The 20260-nt window shown below is 38.4% G+C and overlaps 1 protein-coding gene across 2 annotated transcripts; it reads left to right on the forward strand.

Moving 5' to 3' along the window:
• Positions 1 to 580: 580 nt before the first annotated feature.
• On the forward strand, positions 581 to 16874 carry cdc123 (cell division cycle 123 homolog (S. cerevisiae)). 2 transcript variants are annotated; one of them, XM_038302062.1, is made up of 13 exons: positions 581 to 696; positions 922 to 993; positions 6882 to 6945; positions 8178 to 8210; positions 9194 to 9289; positions 9358 to 9464; positions 9590 to 9641; positions 12134 to 12209; positions 12429 to 12551; positions 12635 to 12663; positions 13737 to 13844; positions 13920 to 14057; positions 16469 to 16874. In XM_038302062.1, the coding sequence occupies exons 1-13, from the start codon at positions 623 to 625 to the stop codon at positions 16526 to 16528; spliced, it is 1032 nt and encodes a 343-aa protein (XP_038157990.1). In that variant the 5' UTR covers positions 581 to 622; the 3' UTR covers positions 16529 to 16874. The 2 variants fall into 2 exon arrangements, with proteins under 2 accessions (XP_038157990.1, XP_038157989.1); XM_038302061.1 differs by having other exon boundaries at positions 13737 to 14057.
• The last annotated feature ends 3386 nt before the right edge of the window (positions 16875 to 20260 follow it).

Genomic DNA, 20260 nt, shown 5'->3' on the forward strand with positions numbered 1-20260 from the left:
CCATAGTTGTTGGACAAATATTTGTCAATAAAGTGTTATCTAAGGCAGCATTGGTTGGATAGGGGACACGGGATCACCTCCAACCACACCAGCATGCTGCAGCCTTTACTATGCTTCAGTGTGGGGATTTTGGTGTTGGTTTGTGAAGCTGTCATTTGTGTAACAAATAATAAAAAAAAGATTTAAAAAAAAAATGTGGCCTCTAACGTATTTCTAGGAATTAGTTTATTAATCCCATTCACGGTTTATTACTTATGCCAAAATCCGGAAGAAATGCTTAGGCGGGAAAGGACAACAAACTACGAGAAAACTACCATTTAATAAAACGCTTCAAAGGAAATTCTAACCTAAATAAACGATCTATGTAACAAAACACGCCCTTTGTGCATCTCAAAGATGTCTCCCTCCGTAAAAAGCCAAACATTATCCTTATTGAAAACCACACAAAACACAAGTACTAGATAAATAAGAGCTAAATTTGAATTACATAAATTAAAACAGCTCTAACTGGTGCTTCTCTACTGAACCAAAATACTTTCGGATATGTTTTATTTATTTTTATTTTTTTGTTGATCCGGACGTTATTTGGTGACGGACATGCTTCCTCTCCGGAAGTTGCAGCATGAAGAAAGAGCAAGTTGCACACTGTCAGTTCTCGGTTTGGTATCCGATATTTAAGAAACACACAATTAAAAGGTAAACAAACACGTTGAAATTGGAAAAGGAACAGTAGAAGTTTATTATATCACGTCGAAGTGTGTTTGCATAGTTGTTAAGGGCTAGCATTAGCAACAATGCTAATACAGTAGACTCAGTTACATCTTCTGTTTTTGTTTGTTTTACTGAAATGTTTTCTAAAGTTAAGTTCATATTCCATCGTATTTTTTTATGATCCCCGAGTGATGTGTGTCTTTTTTCCAGTCTGATCCTGCCACTGCCTCAGAATGTAATAGACTATTTACTGGACGATGGGACGTTGGTAGTCTCTGGAAGGTATGACATCACGCTAAACAGGAATCAGGGCGGCTATTGGTTTTATTAACAACGATGCTGAGCATTAATCGGTATAATTTTGACATGACAGCATCCATCATGTGGAGAATATGGTTGCCCAGCAACAAGCAAAGAAGGCGTTTTGTAGATGGGGGGGAAATAAGGGAATAACAACTTGAAAGATAAAACGCAATCCAGAAATGAAGCTGAAATGAAAATTTCTTACCTGTTCTACAATTTATTTATTTTGCGTTATTCAGTTTTATTATATTTTTTTTTATTGTTTTACAGACTTAATATTTATTGGGGTATATTTGTTGAGTTTTCTTTTCCAAGTTTAGTTAAAGTGTTTTTGTTGTTGATTTCACTTTGTATATTTTTTGGTATCATTATTATTTTAATTTGAATTTACAAAACTTGCTCTTTGTTCCCAACAATAATGAAACAAAATTCACTTCATGTCATTATAGATAAAGAATCCTAACCAAATAATAATAATAATGCTGCTATTACACTATTCCGCCCACCGATATATGACGTCCCGAGTCAAGGTCAGCAGCACACCACCCCCACTATAAATAATGTTGGTACTGCACTGCTTCCCCCTCCTGAGACACCGGATTGCGGAAGTCGTACGGAAGTCTTTCTCCATGGCCTCTCCGAACTCTTCCCACGCCTGAGTTTTTGCCTCAGCGACCAGCCGAGCCACCTGCCGCTTTGACTGCTGACACACATCAGCTGCTTCTGGAGTCCCACAGCTCAATAAAGCCCTGATCGCTCATTTGGATCAGAATGGACCAAAATATAAAACCCATTCTGCAAACTTTTCTTTGAAATCGCTCTGAAATTGTAATCGGCTGATTTTCAGTTTTCTTCTGTAAAAACATCTGATCTGAAAGGTGTTAGCAGGAGCTATTGATGATGATATACGGTTCATGCATATTGAAAAACGGGTCTGATTGTTCAGTTTTGAGATCAGTCACTAAGGCTAGGTTTCAATCCAATTTTTTTGCCCATTTCTGATCTTTTCATGGCAGTCTGAACAACACAGATCCATTTTTTTTCCCACTGCGACCCAGGCCACTTGGCTATGTGGTCCTAAATCCAATACGTATCTGATCTCTTTCAATGCGACCTGTGTCTGTACAGCTAAGTCACATTCATCTGATCTGTACGCAGTTAAAACTCGACAAAGGTCACTGTTCCGGGGCTTACTACCCAGGAGTGAACGCTGGCGTGGATGTCGCCGCTGCTCACCGCTGCACAGCAATCCCGACGGCGGTCTCCTGTTAACAGCCGACCTGTCCGCGGCCTACCTGTCTATAGCCCACCGGCCCATCCGTCAACAATCGACCATCATCAGCTGACCGGCCACTGGCCCACCTACCTACAGCCGACCCGCCACCGGCCCACCTGTATACAGCCGACCCATCAGCCCACCAGCCACTGGCCCACCTACCTACAGCCGACCGGCCCTCCTGCCGACAACCGACCCGTCAGCCGACCGGCCACCGCTCCACCTGTTTCCAGCCAACTGGTCAACGACATACCTGAGGATCCCTGGCCCTCCAGCCCTTCTTCCGTATTGGATGATGTGGATCCTCCGGTCGCTGTGGTGGTTTACGCTCGGCTGCCTTCTGGTGTCACTTGCCCAACTGCAAGCTGACGCTCTGTTCCAGTACTCCGTTGTTGAACTTCTGAAGCTCCGACGCCATGTCGACGTCCTCCAGCCTCCACATGGTTGCTCCATCCCCTCCGACATCGCCTTTCAGCCCAACCGGAGATACATCCACCGTGGATCGCGTGGTAAGCGCTTTCATAGGAACCCCGATCCCTCCATACAGACTCTGCTCACCACGCGCCGCCGCCCTCGTCACGCTCGCCGGGGTGCTAATCCGGCCTCCCTGGCTAGCTTACCCAGGGTGGCTAACCCCGCCCCCAAACTTAACTCTGCCACCGTCAGTCTCGGTCTCTTGAACATCCGCTCACTCAGTAATAAGGGGCTTTTAATCAGAGACGCCATTGCGGATCATAATCTTGATTTTTTATGTTTGACAGAGACCTGGCAGCTTCCTAATGATTTTATCTCTCTTAACGAATCTGCACCACCTGGCTTTGTTTACGTTTGTCTGCCTCGTTCGTCTGGACGCGGCGGAGGTCTCGCATTGTTTCATCGCGAGAGTTGGAAGGTTGTCCCAATTCCTGCTGCTCCTGTTTTTTGTTCTTTTGAATATTCCGCCTCACTGCTGCCTGGACCCTCTCCCACAGTTATCACCACCGTCTACCGTCCTCCTAAATATAATAAGGATTTTTTGACTGACTTTTCTCAGCTCCTCACACATCTCTCAACCCTCTCCCATAATCTGATTATTTTGGGAGATTTCAACATTCACATGGATAATATCAGTGCTCCTCTCTCCAGAGACTTCTCATCCTGCCTGGAAAGCTTCGGTCTACATCAATACATCAACTTCCCAACTCACTGTAAAAATCATATTCTAGATTTAGTCTGTTGTTCTGGCATCACCCCCTCTGACTGTAAATCCCATACTGTTGCTTTTTCCGATCACATGCTCATTACTTTTAACGTTAAGCTCCCCCTGTCTAAAACCACCCTCCCTCGCATCATCTCCTTCCGGAATGTAAAGGACATCAACATTGACGCCTTCACCTCTGACATCAGTAATATCCCCAGTGTATCCGCCTGCTGCTCACCTGATGAACTGGTTTCCCACTACAATCAAAATCTCCATACTCTCCTGGACATCCATGCTCCTCTGAAATCTAGATCAGTCTCCTTCACTCACTCAGCTCCCTGGTTCACTCCTGCTCTCCGTCACCTCAAATCTCGCGGTCGTCAGCTGGAACGCCTTGCCAATAAAACTGGACTCACCATTCACAAAAATATGTACAAGGATCACATTGCACTGTACAAGACTTCCCTCTCCTCTGCCAAATCTGCATATTACTCTAACTTAATCCACTCCAACCGCCACAACTCCAAAACTCTCTTTTCCCTTCTCACTTCCATCACCAAACCTCCCGACTCCCTTCCCTATCATATGCAATCCGATGACTTCTGCAATAACCTTATGTCCTTTTTCGTCTCCAAAATCACAAATATCCATAAACACCTGACCTCTTCTGGAGCTGCAGCTCCTGGAGGCGACCCGGCTACCCCCTACCCATCTTTTGCAACCACCCTCTCCAGTTTTGACCTTCCATCTGTTCAAGCCATTTCTGACTTCATTCATAAATCCAAACCTTCCACATGTCAGCTCGATCCTCTCCCGTCCACTCTGGTTAAATCCTGCTGCTCTTCATTTGCTCCTCTCATCACCAAAATCATCCACTCTTCCTTAAGCTCTGGTTCAGTCCCCTCTGCACTCAAAACCGCTACAGTCACCCCAATTCTGAAAAAACCTGGCCTGGACCCCACCGACTTCAATAACTTACGTCCCATATCCAATCTACCCTTCATATCCAAAATTCTGGAAAAATCTGTTGCCTCCCAACTCCACAACCACCTGATGTCCAATAATATTTACGAACAGTTTCAATCTGGCTTCCGTCCTCTGCACAGTACTGAAACAGCACTCATCAAGATCTGACGACCTCCTTATGGCTTCTGACTCTGGACTACTTTCCATCCTCATTCTCCTGGACCTCACAGCAGCCTTCGACACCATCTCCCATGCCACTCTCCTCAGTCGACTATCATCCATCGGTATCAGCCGCACCCCTCTAACCTGGTTCACTTCATACCTCTCAGATAGGATACAGTTCATACAACTCAAATCTCATAAGTCCATCTACTTCCCTGTTTCTGCTGGTGTGCCCCAAGGTTCTGTCCTGGGGCCCCTCCTGTTTATTATCTACATCCTCCCTCTTGGCTACATCCTCCGTAAGCATCATATCAAATTCCACTGCTACGCGGACGACACCCAGCTCTACCTTTCTACTCAGCCATCTGCCTCACTCCCACCAATCTCCCTCACCCTCTGTCTCCAAGAAATCCATTCTTGGTTCTCATCCAACTTCCTCAAATTGAATAGCTCTAAAACCGAAGTCCTCCTAGTAGGCACACCTCACACTCTCTCCAAAGCTAATAACTTCTCGATTACCATCAATGATTCAACTGTCCTCCCCTCCCCTCAGGTTAAGAGTCTGGGTGTCGTCCTCGACAGCACCCTCTCCTTCCAGTCCCACATTAACAACATCACCCGGTCTGCCTACTTCCATCTGCGTAACATCTCTCGTCTCCGTCCCTCCCTCACTCCCCAAACTACCGCCATTCTTGTTCACAGTCTCATCACTTCACGCATCGATTACTGTAACTCACTTCTTTTTGGCCTTCCAAACAAGTCCCTCCAGAAACTACAGCTCCTCCAAAACTCTGCAGCACGCCTGATCACTCGGACCCCCATTTCTCATCATATCACTCCCATCCTGCAACAACTCCACTGGCTCCCCATCAAACAAAGAATCATCTTCAAACTCCTCCTAACTACATTCAAGGCCCTTCACAGCTTGGCTCCATCTTACATCTCAGATCTCCTTCACGTTAAAACTCCCACCCGCTCCCTAAGATCCTCCCACTCCTTCCAGCTCTCCGTTCCCTCGGCCCGTCTGGTCACAATGGGGAACCGGGCATTTAGTCGCTCTGCTCCCCACCTCTGGAACTCCCTCCCTCCGGATCTCCGTACTCTGGACTCCTTCCCTCTTTTCAAATCCAGACTCAAAACTTTCCTGTTCAGACAGTCCTATCCCATCTAGTTCCTACGCATCACTTCAATATTGTTCTCTTCCTTTTCTTCCTTTGGTTTTATTTTACTTTCTGCTGTTTTGTTTTCTGTGGCATCTTATGCTTGTACTTTTTAGCTCCCTGTTTTTAATGTTTTTATCTGCCTGTACAGTGTCCTTGGGTGTTGTGATAAGGCGCTTTCAAATAAAATGTATTATTATTATTATTATTATAGGAGCAGCGAGAAAAACATCAACACCCATGGTCGATGTTAATGCGGAAAGCAGTCTTTATTTTCAACCATCCTGGAAGGATTGTGTGGTTAGTGAGGTTGGGAAAGATCACTAGATGCGCACCAGCTCTACCATCCATGTTTACTTCTGTAAACACAGAGCACGCTTACTTGTGACATCATTGCATCCTCTACTGCGCATGCGGGACACTTAAGTTGTGTGAACTGTGTTCACACAGGAGATCACATACAAGTTGCATATATTTGGAAATGTGAACAGCAATGCAAAAGAATTTCACAAAAAATCGTAATTGAATATTAATGCCTGCAGTGTGATTGAAGCCTTAGTGATCAGAGTAGGGCTGAAACAATTAATCGGATTAATCCGGATCAACCTATTGAAATAATTGTCAAACAATTTAGTAATGAATCAATCATTAACTTGAGTGTAGAGACTAAAACATGCATTTAACTGACAGAGACAACCTAGGACAGAAATGGCCTTTCTCTCCAGCTTATTCTGTCTCTTTCTGTCCCGCTCTGCGCTGCCAGGGGCCCAGCAGACCACAGCGTAGAGAAGGGCTGATGCCACCTGTTGAGTGGCGGTATCTACGCAGTATTGATGCATTTTAACATTGTGTGGAAACGCTTCACGACGTCTCATGAACCGATCACTACTTTGTGTTACGGATCAGGCCTGCCTGAGGTCTCACTCGATTACCACGTTTGCAGATGACGTTGTGTCGTGTGGCGAGAGCAGGGGGCAGGTGCAGGCGTCCGATGCAGAGTCAAATAAAAATGTGTCAAAGAAAGAGGGTAACTAGTGGAACAGTGCCGGGTTCTGGACGCTTTGTTTGCAGGTCTATCTGCTTCATCCCTTTATAACAGGAACTCTTTCTGTTGTCTTCCTAGTGATCACAACTCTCAGCCGATACAATCCAACAACAGCGACTCGGATGCTGAGGAAGACATCCAGGTAAGAAAAGAAGTTGTTGCTACGGTAGTTTTCGGCTGTGCATTGTCAATTATGAGATCTTGGAGCACTGAGGAGTTTCTACTTATTGACTTATTGAGTTTAACTGTTTTCTGTTTGATTTCAATAAGTATCGTCATCATATGAACTCAGAGGTTGTTTTTATTTAATGGAAAGAAGTTTAAAAAGACATTAAAATGGCAGCATTGAATAATCAAAGTGACAGAATGTCAAAGTGGCTTATTAGAGGGAGGTGTTGGTTATTAAAGGCTCAGATTAGGATTTTTGTTCACTTTGTGCTGCAGGTTTCAATATGTTTCAATCATGGCTGAGAAAAAGACATTAAAGAAGATTTTCTCAGCCAATTAAAACCCTTTAAAAGTAAAAAAGTTAGCATCTCCAAAACCAGAGAAGAATCCATTTTTCTCCCAACAGAATGGCTGAATAAGGGAAAAGCTTAGATGTTTCAGTTGGCTCCCCCTGCTGGACGGTTGTAGTATTAAGAAAGACGTTAGACTACAAAGTCTGGTTTGGTGGCCCAAAAAATGAGCAATTAAAAACGAAAAAAAAAAACAAAATAAAAACTTGTAAATAGAATATAAGATGTTTGTTTTGTTGTTGTTGTTTTATTGTGTGAATTTGAGACGCCTGCCAATCCAGGCTCATTTTTGCTGCATTTAAATCTTCCTTTTTAGATTTATCTATTCAAAGTCTCAATTTAGATTTTATTTTATCTAAATATCAGCACCACAGCAAGATGCTGCCACCACCGTGTTTCCACTTAGTAGTGAAATCCTGATCTAAGCCGTAAGACCCGCTAAAGAAATGCAAAAAAATTTCATTTTACTGTTGGATCTTAAGAAGGTTCTAAGTAGAGCTTTAAAAAAAAGAATAAATGGGAACAAGGGACCAAAAGTTATGAGCAGAGAAGACAACAGCCTTTAAAAGGCAAAAACTGATTCAAATTTTGGATAAAATGTAATTTCCTTTTAACTAATCATACTGTGAATATATCCTTATGGCAAAAAGGATTTATTCTTCACTGCTTTAGAATCTTCACTTGGAGCAACATTATCACTAACCTTTTGGAAACGCTAACATAAACCAAAAAAAGGAATTCATGAATCGTTCTACTGTCTTTTTTTTTTTAAATAAAGTTTTTTTCTTGTTTTTTTTTCTTCATTTTGTTTAAATTAATTATAAAACGACTTCTTTGCTCCTCTACTCCCCTCTAGTGGTCGGACGATGAGACGACAGCCACAGCCACTGTGAGTAAATGATCGAAGGCGTGTTTTCTCATGGCTGATGCTCATTGGCCATTTTATTAGGTACACCCGTTCTGTGACTTGTTGACACCAACTTCCAATCAGAGTTTCAGTAGCTGCTGATGTGCTGAGGTTTGTTTTTACATACAAGCTGTCTGATTAATGGAGCTTAAATAACAGAGCACCTTTAAAAACAGCAGAACGGCATATTTGATCGTAGACGGGAAAATTATGGAGTGAGTTTTGTTCCAATGTTGTTCTAAAGAGGACATTTTGTAAGTGGAATTTAAAAAAAATGCAAAAATTGAACTTTTGGGTAAAAAAAAATGTTTTGAGAGAAACTTTGCTGTTTTCACAGATTTTATTTTTTCAAAAAAAATTTTTATATATATTTTTGCCTTACAATTTTTTTTTTTCTGATTTATGTTGTTTTTAATTTTATTTTTCAAAGTTCTGTTTTTCACATTGAGTTTATATGAGCCGCATTCTTTTCAAAGTAGATTCTATGAATCACATTCTGTCCACCTCTGGGGGCGGGCTTTCCTCTGGAGTGAGGAGGGACGAGGCATGTCTATTGGTCGAGAGTATAATGCAAAAAAAAATTAAGGTTTGAAAAATAAAATCTTAAAAATTTTAATAAAATACCAAAAATGAAAAACAAATTACAATCAAATATGAGAAAACAGGAAAATTACTCTAAATTTTTTTTATATTATTAAAAGTCTTTCAAACTTTCATGTCTTGAATGCGTTTTTTCTTTTTAAATCTCCATATAGCAAATTTGTTTTTTGCAGCAATAATGAAACAGATTTCACTCCATAACATAACGCCATCATGTCAGTCTGCACATTTAACACCTCACAGAAATCATACTGAAGAAAAAAATGATCTCAAAACAGAAGAATTTGGAAGTTAAACCCATTGAAAGCCAGCTGTACCTAATAAAGCGGCCGTTAAGTGTATATTCTGTGTTTTATGTCGACCAGGCGCCTGAATTCCCAGAATTCACCTCTATGGTGGAGGAAGCCATAAGCGCCCTTGGTGGGCGTGTCTTCCCCAAACTCAACTGGAGCGCTCCGCGGGTAAATCACCTCGACATGTCACACAGCTGTGATCTTTAGCAGCGTTTTAACGCGGTTTCCTTTGACAGGACGCTAACTGGATCGCTCTGAACAGCTCGCTGCAGTGCTGCAGCCTCAGCGACATTTTCCTGCTCTTCAAAAGCTCCGACTTCGTCACCCACGACCTCACTCAGCCGTAAGCTGCACTCTGACACCCAGAAACTGCCAGAAGAGGGATTTTCTGTTCTGCTTAAGAAACATATTTAACCCACCTCTGCTAAATCCAGGCATCTAAGTGGCTTGATGCGATTTGTTCTATAGATTCCTTCAATGCAGCGACCAAGACTCTCCAGATCCTGTCATCTGTTATGAGGTATTTTACTCTTTATTTAGAAATATGTTCTCTTTTTAATTAATTCATATTTAGGCTTATTTAATGCATCAAACATTTAGAGAAATAAAAGCAGGATGTTTAAAATAGAACTGCACTTAATGCAGTTTTCTGGCTGATCAACAATTTTAAGGTATTTTATGTTTTAATGAAAAACATGACAATAGAAACTGGTTTTAACTGGATATCTAGAATAGGGCGAAAACAATCAGATTAATCGTAATTAATTACTGAAATAATTATCAACTAATTTAGTTATCAGTTAAGCAAAAGGGCTTGAAATAAAGAGAATGTGATCTGATTTTAAAAAATCAATTTGAAAACTAAAACTGAAAAAAAAACCGAAATAAAAAATCTATAAAGATGAAAGTTTTTGAAAAAATAACCTTTGAAAATATAAAATCTGTAAACAAATGAAATATAAAAACTAATTTAAAAAATGTATTTGTACAAAATATAAAAAAATATAAAAATTACTTAAAAAATGTTCTTTAAATAAAACTCCTGGATTGGATTTTGCCCAGCGTCGGTGCTTTCTCAGGGGTTAGATTTACAAGGAAGTCCTGCCGAATCTGACAGAATCTGGATGAACCAAAGTAGACTCTTTTTCTCAGAGTTTCTGGGGCTTTAAAAGAAATGACGGTCTCCCCAAGGCGATTCAAAAGTTGTTTAAAGAGAACAATTTAGCAGCAGTCATGTTAAGTTCCACCTGTGCTTTTATTGTGAAATGCCAACAGCAAGACATTGAGAGGAAATGACATGGTGTTACCACGGGTAATGGCAGGTCAAAAGCAGAGGGTTTGGAAGGCTGGTGATTTACTAAATATTAAACAATCATTCGCTAACGCCTGCTAGGATGGTGACACCATTGGCCGTAAATAGAAATAATTCTATCATTAAAACCAAATCAGAAGTAGTGCTGAAAAGTAGGCTAGATCATTTAGCATGCTGTCGCTACAAGCATGCTTAGTGTGAGGGATTGCATCCGCGTCAATGAGTCGATGCAATTAACTGGTTTTCCTTAGATAGAAAACTTTTAATCATCTGACTGTAACAAAGCCTTGTTATTGCTAAGAGAACATGCAAATTGAACAGAAACAACAGGTCCACCCCTTAGGAATAGCACAGCAATAGAGTTGATCCTTGCCGCTATCATCTCAGCCCCCATCGCTATGCAGGGGACCAAAAACATGTGGCCTTGTCAGCCAGGCCAACAGTGACCCTAACGACTCCCCTATCAGAAGCATAGGCCAGTATCCGGTATTAACAATCCGGCTAACAAAGACTTCAATGACCTGTTCTTCCGGTTAACGGTTTAACATGGGATATTTATTTTTTATGTAGCTGCTGTTTTTGTTTGTGGAGCGTTAGGAGGTCGGTCACATGGTGTTTGTTAGGTCAGGTGATAGCGGTTGTGACAGCATAGTATTGTGAGTGTTTAACTGAAGCAGAGAAGCGATGTCAGCACTGTGGTGGTTTTTTTAAGGTGACCAATGGGTACATCAAAAGAAAATAACGTCCATAACAACTTGTCTGATATCAATATTCTCCCAGATCTTTTTTTAATTTGTCCTTTAAAGCAGTTAAAAAAAAAATTATGTTTTGGTAACTTTTGGCTCCTCCCAGTGGACAAAAGCTGTATTGTTTTGCCTGAAGGAAGACACTATTTCCCATGAGGAGCAGCACATAGAGTAGTAAAATCCTGATCTCCTGGTCGCCTGCAGTTGGATTGAAATACATTTCTGTGTCCAGTGGCTGAATAGTGATGAGGTAACAGATCGGACTGTGACGAAACAATGTCATATGATGTCTTATTCAGGGTGTTCAGATACGCTGCTACTTCATTTTGACGATTCTGTTTTGTTTTAATGAAACTTCCTCTACTGTGTTTGTTTGTTTCCTAATAAATAGAGCAGCTGGTTTGGTTTAATTAGCAGAGCAATCTGGCCTGTCCCTGTTAGCGCACCCATGTGAACTGAGCTGCAAAGGAGAAGACTAGGAGGATTTTTAGAATTAAATTGGTTAAAGATTTGAAAATATATAAAAATAAAACAATTCACATCTAAAATAAATACATTTTATTATAGATATATTGTAATTGTTCCAACAGTTAAACTAACTTTAATTTAATTCAATTTAATTTAAAAATTCTTTATTAATTCTCAAAGGGAAATCAAATAATAACAAAAAAAAAATAATAATAATAAAACTGTAGATGTTAAAATAAAGTGAATTACTAAAATAAATAAAAGGTTGATATTTCTTAGCTGCTGACCTGAATCAGAGTTTTCGATTGGAGAAAATTACATTTTTTCTGAGGAACTTGAACGTAGCACGAGGTTTTGCATCAAACCATAGACAGCAGCTGGTTTGATGAGCTGCATTCACTGATTGAAACTACTGGGTATATGTCCTGGATGCTAACAGTTTAGCGTTTTAGATTCTAACCGTCTCTGCTGTCTTTGTGTTCTCAGCTGGTGCTGAGGAAGTGGAGCGAGCTGATTCCAGGTGGAGAGTTTCGCTGCTTCGTCAAAGAAAACAAGCTGATTGGTAAAAAACATTTTAACCTTATTATATGAAGCAACCAAAAGACCTAATGGAAGCATCTGATTGTTTATGAAGAATATGAGTACCTAAGTAATATGAGAATAGCAGGGTTTGATGTGAGGCACACAGGCCGGATAAAAATGGAGCCATGGACTAATTATTGAAGCAATTATAAAATCCAATTTGAGCTCGACTCATTCGCCCGTCTGCCTGCTCTCGCAGCAATCTCCCAGAGGGATTACACGCAGTACTACCAGCACATCCTGAAGCAGGAGGAGCAGATCTCCCAGGACATCCAGGACTTCTTCAGCCAGCACGTCCAGTACAACTTCCTGGACGAAGACTGTGAGCCGCAGCTCTGCTTGTTAATGCCGAGAAGAGATTAATGTTAAATAATCTCACGCTGGTTTCTGTTTTTTCATTCGCAGTCGTGTTTGACGTGTACAGAGACTGTCAGGTAACTCATTTACCTGTTTTTACATCAATATTTCCGCATTTTTCATGATAAAACTTTCAAACTCTATTTCTCTATAAACTTCTCTATTAGATTGGGGGTGTTAAAGTTATCTAGATCCTGTTAACTAGAATTCTTCATCTCATCTGATAAAAATATGATTCCTACTATAAAAAGATTGTTTTGGTTAGGATAAAAAATGTCTGTCTTACACTGAAAAATTTAAAACTAAGTAGGAAAATCTGAAACCAAAGCAATTTTGGATTCTAGAATAGTTTCAGTGTTTTTAACTTTCAAAATATTTTCTCTTATATATCTGATTTTCTTTTCAAATTTCAAAATTATTTTTCAAATTTAAAAATATTTTCTTTCCAAAACTACTCTTATATCTATATTAATTGTTTGTCTTAAAGTTTTTTAATTTCAAAATAAATGTTCAATTTGTATTATTCACATAGACCTTTTTTTTTTTTTTTTTATAGGTTTTTTTTTATTTCTTTTCATATTTAAATAATTTTTGTATCAAATTTGTTTTTCACTTGTTTGTTTTAAAAAAAAATTTCAGTTGGTTTACTTTTCAGGTTTTTTTTTTCAGTTTCAAAATTTCTTTTCAGTTTAAACTTTTATTTTTAAACGTAATATTACCTAAAGTTTAAATCTGTTTTTTTTTGTCTTAAAATTACTTTTTTTAATTGTAATTCTTTTTTTAGTTGTAAATGTTTTACAAAACATTTTTTACAGCTTAAAAAGAGAAAAATGTTTTTTTTTATTTTCTAATCAAAATTTATGGCCCTAGTTTAACTCCGTACATATCACCCTGAGCGCAGAGTCATGGCGGAACATGGTGTTGGCAGCATCATGCTGTTTGGGATTTTTCTTTCTCTTCCAGCAGTATAAAAACCCTCAAATCAAACCAGGGCTACAACATTTCCTGCCGTGTATTAAGTGGCCTAGTCAAAGTCTAGAACTGAATTGACTTTACCTGCTGATCGAGCCCTATAGTTCATGAATGTTTACAAGTCCTTAATCAGGATGCTTCTTAGAGCGGCTTTAATTGTTCGGTTTTCTTTTCTTAGGGGAGGGTTTGGCTCATCGACCTGAACCCTTTTGGAGAGGTGACCGACTCGCTGCTGTTCAGCTGGGAGGAGCTGATGTCTGGTGGGGAAATCCCCCATCAGCAGCAGGTAAGCAAACATCGAGCCTTCATCCATACCCAGCGCTCTCCTTCCCAACCATTAGAGATATCGTCTGATGCGCAGGAGGGTCCGGCGTTCCGCTACACTACGAGCGAGGTGACGGTGCAGCCCAGTCCCTGTCTGAGCTACAGGATCCCCCGGGACTTCGTAGACCTCTCAAATGGAGAGGACGCCTACAAGCTCATCGACTTCCTGAAGCTGGTAGGTGCCGATGTTGGCTAGGAAACGTTTTATTCATCGTCATGGTGATCATTTAAAACAATCTCGTGATAAAAAGATGCCAGCAATAGGGATGGGAATTATTTAGGATTATTGAATAAAAATAAATAAATGTTTCTAAATCAAAATTTCATTTTTAAATTAAACAAAAGGGTAAAAAAACTAATCTGTTTTTAAATAAAACAGACTAAAGCTAATAAATGTAAAAACATCCAGGTCAGAGTCATTCCAAAAAAGTTCAAAAACAATCCACTGGACTTTGTTGCAAACAAATAAATAAGTCGCCTTATACATGTAAATCTGTTCATAATGGTTCTCTTTAATTGTTTATAAACATGAAAATTATATTTTGTGTAATGTAAATTAGGGCTGAAAAATTTACTGGATTAATCAATTATTGAAATAATCGTCAACTAATTAAGTAATTGATTAATCGTTAACTGGAGTAAAGAGACTTTAAAATATGTAAAATATATACACTTTGAGCAGTAATTAAAGAAGAATTAAAAAACGTGAACATTTTGCATTTAAGATCATATTGATTTGTCTGTCAGATCATAATGATCGACAAAATGTTTTCTCTATCCAGAACTTCAGTTGAAAAGTTTTAGTTTTACATGGTTTAATTGTTTCTATCCGAATATTAATCGAAGAATTGAACAAAAATAATATTCGCAAAATTAATAATTATAGTCATTAATTGCAGCCCTAAAATAAATATAATGATGTATCAAATGATTTTATTAATTTAAGTGAGAAAAATGTGGATCTCTGAACCTAAACAGCAGAGAGGTTCCACAGATTCACACGGTGCTCTGGCTGCTCTGCAAAAAGAAAGAAAAGGATAAAATGTTGCCTTTCTTAATCACTGATACTATTTCAGGATATATGGAGGACCAGCTCTACCATATTTAAAGATAAATACAATAAACAAATAAATGTAGGTAGAAATTAAATTATACAGTGACGCATAAATATATGAATCTCTTTTAAATAGCTTCTTTATTTATTCGCCTTTGTAATATTACCTAATTTATTTATTGTCCATTATAATCTTCAAATATTTTTAATTACATATTATCTTAAGTATTTATTTATGTGCATGTTATAATATTTTTGTTTTATTCTTCCTTTGTATTTTTTTACCCTATTTATTACTTCAATGCTATTTATTTCTGCCTGTCATTTTTACACTTCTGTATGCATTTCTGCCTCATTATGCAAATGAGGAAGGGCTGTGTCTATTTCAGCTAATTAAAAGAGATGTATACATTTATGTCTCACTGTATAATTAAATTTCTACCTTCGAAGGGTGTTCAATAAGTAATTCCCCTGATCCTCTTCCAGATGTTTGATCGAGCTGAAATTTTGCATGTGGCGTTATTTAAATCTATAGATTAAATAGCAAATTACAGATCTGAACTAATTGTGGTTTCTGATTTACTGGTGTTAAAACTGATTTAAGTCTGGGTTTTTGCAATTGAAAGGACGCACACAACGGGAGACTTTTGATGAAAATAAAGTAACTAATGGTGATGATGCCCGTTATATGACCTTGCAAAATGTTTCACATGGTTATATTATTGGACATTATCACTATAAGTTACTTTCATTTTATCAAAAGTCTCCCGTTGTGAGTTCAGCTGTAAGTTTTATGGTTCTGGAGGCAAAGACTGATAAATAATTTTCCACATTTTCATCTTCCTGTTGGATTATGATGCATCTGTAGCAGAATAAGGACATTTGCCAAAGTTATTGTTTTAAAAGACACTGATGTTTAATCAAACATATTCATCCATTTACAACTATAACATTTTTTAAAATGTTTTTACCATAAAACCGACTTAAGAGTGATTTATTTTAATTTTAAATTGGTATTGGAGAGTAGATTGTGAGCAACAACAGCTGAGTTTGTTTATTAAATAAAGCCTGCTTGCACACCCAGCACCCAGCAGGTAATTAGCTGCTCCCAGCTCATAAAGATGAGACTATAAGAGGACAACACAAAAGAAAAATAAATATATTCTCTATTAATTTGCTTTTCAGATATATTGAATTTAGTATGACGTACTATAGAAAATAAATTGGAACTCAATTTTTCTAATGAAAATCGAAATAAATTGTTTGATGTATTTTTATTGTTGGTTTTAAGTACAAAAAGAAACAGCGGATTCATTGATTCAATATGGTCCAGAAAAACACATGCTATTGGTTTGATTGATTTACAGTTTGTTAGATTTTATTTTATGTGCTGCACCGATGTTCTTGTGTGCTGAGAATGTGCGAGCATCTTAGAGGGAACGTTATCTGTGTTACTTTACTGATTGGATTGGTTCAGACGCTTCGCCTGACGATAAAGCTTAATTAAAATGTTTTTATTGTTCTGCTTGCAGAAGAAAAGCCAGCAAGAGGAATCTGAAGAGGAGGAAGTAGAGGAAAATCCTCCACAGTGATGTCTGCCATCTGTTTTCCTCAGCTCATGCTGTTCTTCTCACACGTCGGTCAGAAGCAAGCCCTCTGCTCTAAAGCAGGACTTATAATTAATATTAGAGCATCATGCTGCCGACTCCTGATGATCCGATTCTTCTGTCCGGTTCTTATAGTCCTGAGCAGAGCTGATTGGAGGACGTTACGCTCCGTAGATATCGCCTGCTTCTGTATAGTGATGTCATTTCTTCTATCAGTTCTGGAGGGTTGGATAGAAGAAAAAAAACAAATTAAACGCAGGCTTCTCGAAATATTTAAGTGTTTTTGTTTTTATTTGCATCCAAACAAGTAAAATTAACCTTTTACTCTTTTCATGTGTTTCCTTTCTTTCATCTCTCAGCTCGGCTCTTGGATCTACCGGTACTAGGATTTCTGGGGTCGTTTTTATGTCGACTTTTAGTTAATCAAAGACGGTGGACGTCATGAGGTAGAGCTGGTCTGATTCTGCCACAGCAGAGATTTCCCCAATCATGACACCTCCTCGTCCGTGCTTATCGTTTTGGGTTCACACCTGGAAATTTTTTTTTTACTTTAAACCAACTTAAAAAAAAAAAAAATTAAAAAAACTAATTTCTTGCAGCTTAATTTCTCAGTTTTACTCTGATTTGATTCAAACTGATAATTCTCATTTAAATTAATTAAAAGATCTAATATTCTGAACCACTATTGTACATTTAGTTCAATTTTAATAACGTAACTCTGCAGCCTTGCTCACGCCGTCGTAACGCTGGCCTCACATTTACGCAGGTGACTTTTGATTTGACACCATTACCTTTGATTCGATGTAGATATTTAGTTGGCAGCTATTTGGTTGAATTCATTTGTTTTCCATCGGAAGATATTGTTAATTCTAACAAGTATTAATATAAGAAAATATAAGACTCTATAAGAAAAGCTAAAGGAAGATTTCAGGGCTTTCAGTGGGCGCTGTTCTAGTCTCCAAATACTAACATCTGTCCAGAGAACCTGGTCTTCCTCCAACCACAAACATTCCCTGTTAGTCAGACTTTGATCCATCCATTAATACAGAAAGCATCCCGGAGGAAAGAGGGATCAATATCCTGTCTTGTGTTGAATAAGAAAAATAAAATAAATAATCAAGGAGAACATGTTAAAGCTTCTTTTATATTTCAGATCTGAAGTGAATCTATAGAGAGAATTTTGTTCCATTATTGTTGCAGGCAAAATACATGCTTTGTAAAAAAGAAATTTGTAAAAACTCATTTTTTTGTAATTTGATATTTAACAGAGGAAATTTGAAAAATCTTCTAGTCAAAAAATAATTCGAGTGTTTTGTTTTTAAATACCCGATTTATTTTTACCATTTGCAGTTATTTTGAAAATGTCATAGATCCCATTCTCCTCACTTCATTGGTCCTGCAGACCAATAGAAATGGTTCCTCTCTCCTCACTCTAGAGCAGCGGTCCCCAACCTTTTTTGCACCACGGACCGCTATATGTCAGACAATATTTACACGGACCGGGGGGGGGGGGGGCAACTTCACAAAGATAGATATATATGTATATATATTTTATATATATTATATAAAAAATGTTTTTTGTTTTTTTTTTCTGTGCGGCCTGGTACCAAATGACCGGTGGTTGGGGACCACTACTCTAGAGAAAAGCCTGCCCCCAGAAAGAGAATGCAAGCTGGAAAACATATTCTGAAAAGAATGGAGTGGTAAAACTCATTCTGTCATTTGAAAAGAAGACATCAAAGTCTATTAATTTAGTTTTTATAAAAAAAAAATTCTAAAAATTTGAAAAGAAGCTATCAAAAGCTCTGGCAGACTATCCAGGGTGTACCTTTTCTCTCACCCATTGACAACTTGGAAAAGCTCCAGAATAGGCGGTGACCATATGGGATAGATGGATGTTTTGTCTGATATTGTATTATGTGATCTTGTGTTGTTTTGTCTTCCTGCCTCAGGACGACAGATGTAAATTAGCAACTATAGTGTAATCTAGCTCATTTACAATCTGTACAGAAGTATAAGATTGTTCATTAATGTGCTCTGTCCTGATTAAATAAATAAGAAAATAAATAAAAAATAAAATAAATGGATGGAAGGAAGGACATCAAAATCTATTAAAATATATTTTTTTTGATATAAAAAAAAAAATACATGAGAAAAATATTCTCAAAACCTTTTGATTGCAATCTTTTTCAAAGTTTTGTTACTGGATTTTTTTCCCCTTCATATTTCTAGCTCGCAAATGTGTTCTAAGCATCAATCTAAGTATTTTGGTTGGTCTTTTATATATTTATATATATATATATATATATATATATATATATATATATATATATATATATATATATATATATATATATATATATATATGAAACAAAAGTCTCTCGTCCTTCTACATGTCCCATGAAAGTTAGTGTCTTTCTGCTTTGAGAGGCATCAACTTTTCCACTAAGAGCCTTTCAGGTCCTATGATGCCATGTAGGGGGCTTCTTTTAGCACCTTGTGGTCTTCTTTCATGGTAAACTTTCATAGACAGGATGTTGGTTGATTTCTTTAAACTTCCTCTTCTAGATCATTTTCTCATTAGTGAGATGGTTGCTTTAAATACTTTAAACCCCATAGCAGAACCCATGTGATGCTACAGTCAGACAGTAGTGTGGATCTAACTCTCAATAACTTCCAGGAACACAAATGAAAAAAGGCTCAGGCTTTCTAAAATGCTGAGTAATTTTGTTTTTATGTGCAGCTGATGTGAGACACAGGTTTTAGAATAGAAGCGCGGGTGTCTGAATTTATTCCTGATCAGAAATGATATTATGTTTATATAAAAATAGGAAAAAGTCTCTTTTTTTTTTTTTTGTTTCAACATCGAAAAGATGATCTTGTGTTTACATTACTCTGTTATTGATGCCTTTTATTTTGAAATAATTTCAGTCAGTGCAGTTTGAAGGGTTGGAGAAAAATGAACTTCCCAGTTTACCATTAAAACCGTCCATCACTAAAAGTAATCTTTAATCTATTTCTGCTTCCCAGCTTCTTCTCTCCTAATTCCCACTGAGCCCTTTTGACACACTCATTGCTCCCAGCTGCCCCGGGCGCTTCGCCGCGTCCCGTTTCTACCCATCATGCATCGCTGTGGAGACGAGTTTCCTAAAAAACACCCATTAAACTTCTTGTCATATATTGACTGGCTGTCAGTCCAGCGGGCGCAGTAAACAAGAGCATAGGAAATTGATTGTGCTTTTTACGCAACGTTTCTCATTACGCTGGGAGCTAAATGAGCTGTGCGGGTGTGGGACATGGCTCCAATAACCCAACCACCCACCCCCCGCCCCAGTCCCCTGACTTTTACAGGATTTATGGAGCAATCATTCAGCGAAGGAGGCAGTGGATAAATTCAGAGTTCCTGTAGCTCAGGGAAGCTGTTGTTGACATGCAACAGAATAGAAAGCACAAGTATTGTTAGTGCTCATTAAAAGGAGATCACATTCGCTGGGTAATATGCCCAAGATAATGTGGAAAACTGTCTGGGCTGACTAAGAGACCATAATACATCAAAGAACATTTCGAGGAATCCCAATCACACCCTGTTTCCAGCCCAGTGTTGATGTGAAAAGCTAATGATCCTATAATGTTTTCCTTGTTTGGGTGCCTCTAATCAGGCCTAGTCATTGTATGATTGTGGAAGAAGTTTATATGCTCAATCTGCTCCCGCTTTAG

The sequence above is a fragment of the Cyprinodon tularosa genome, unplaced genomic scaffold (genome assembly GCF_016077235.1).
Source record: "Cyprinodon tularosa strain WSP-4 unplaced genomic scaffold, ASM1607723v1 ctg480, whole genome shotgun sequence".
In the NCBI taxonomy this organism is placed as follows: Eukaryota; Metazoa; Chordata; class Actinopteri; order Cyprinodontiformes; family Cyprinodontidae; genus Cyprinodon; species Cyprinodon tularosa.

What these genes read in the sequence shown, in the direction of transcription:
- cdc123 (XM_038302061.1), top strand. Translation starts at nt 623, where the DNA reads ATGAAGAAAGAGCAAGTTGCACACTGTCAGTTCTCGGTTTGGTATCCG. An exon ending in ACGTTGGTAGTCTCTGGAAG is followed by an intron (nt 994 to 6,881) that starts GTATGACATCAC and finishes TTGTCTTCCTAG; the next exon opens with TGATCACAACTCTCAGCCGA. An exon ending in ACGTGTACAGAGACTGTCAG is followed by an intron (nt 12,664 to 13,736) that starts GTAACTCATTTA and finishes TTCTTTTCTTAG; the next exon opens with GGGAGGGTTTGGCTCATCGA.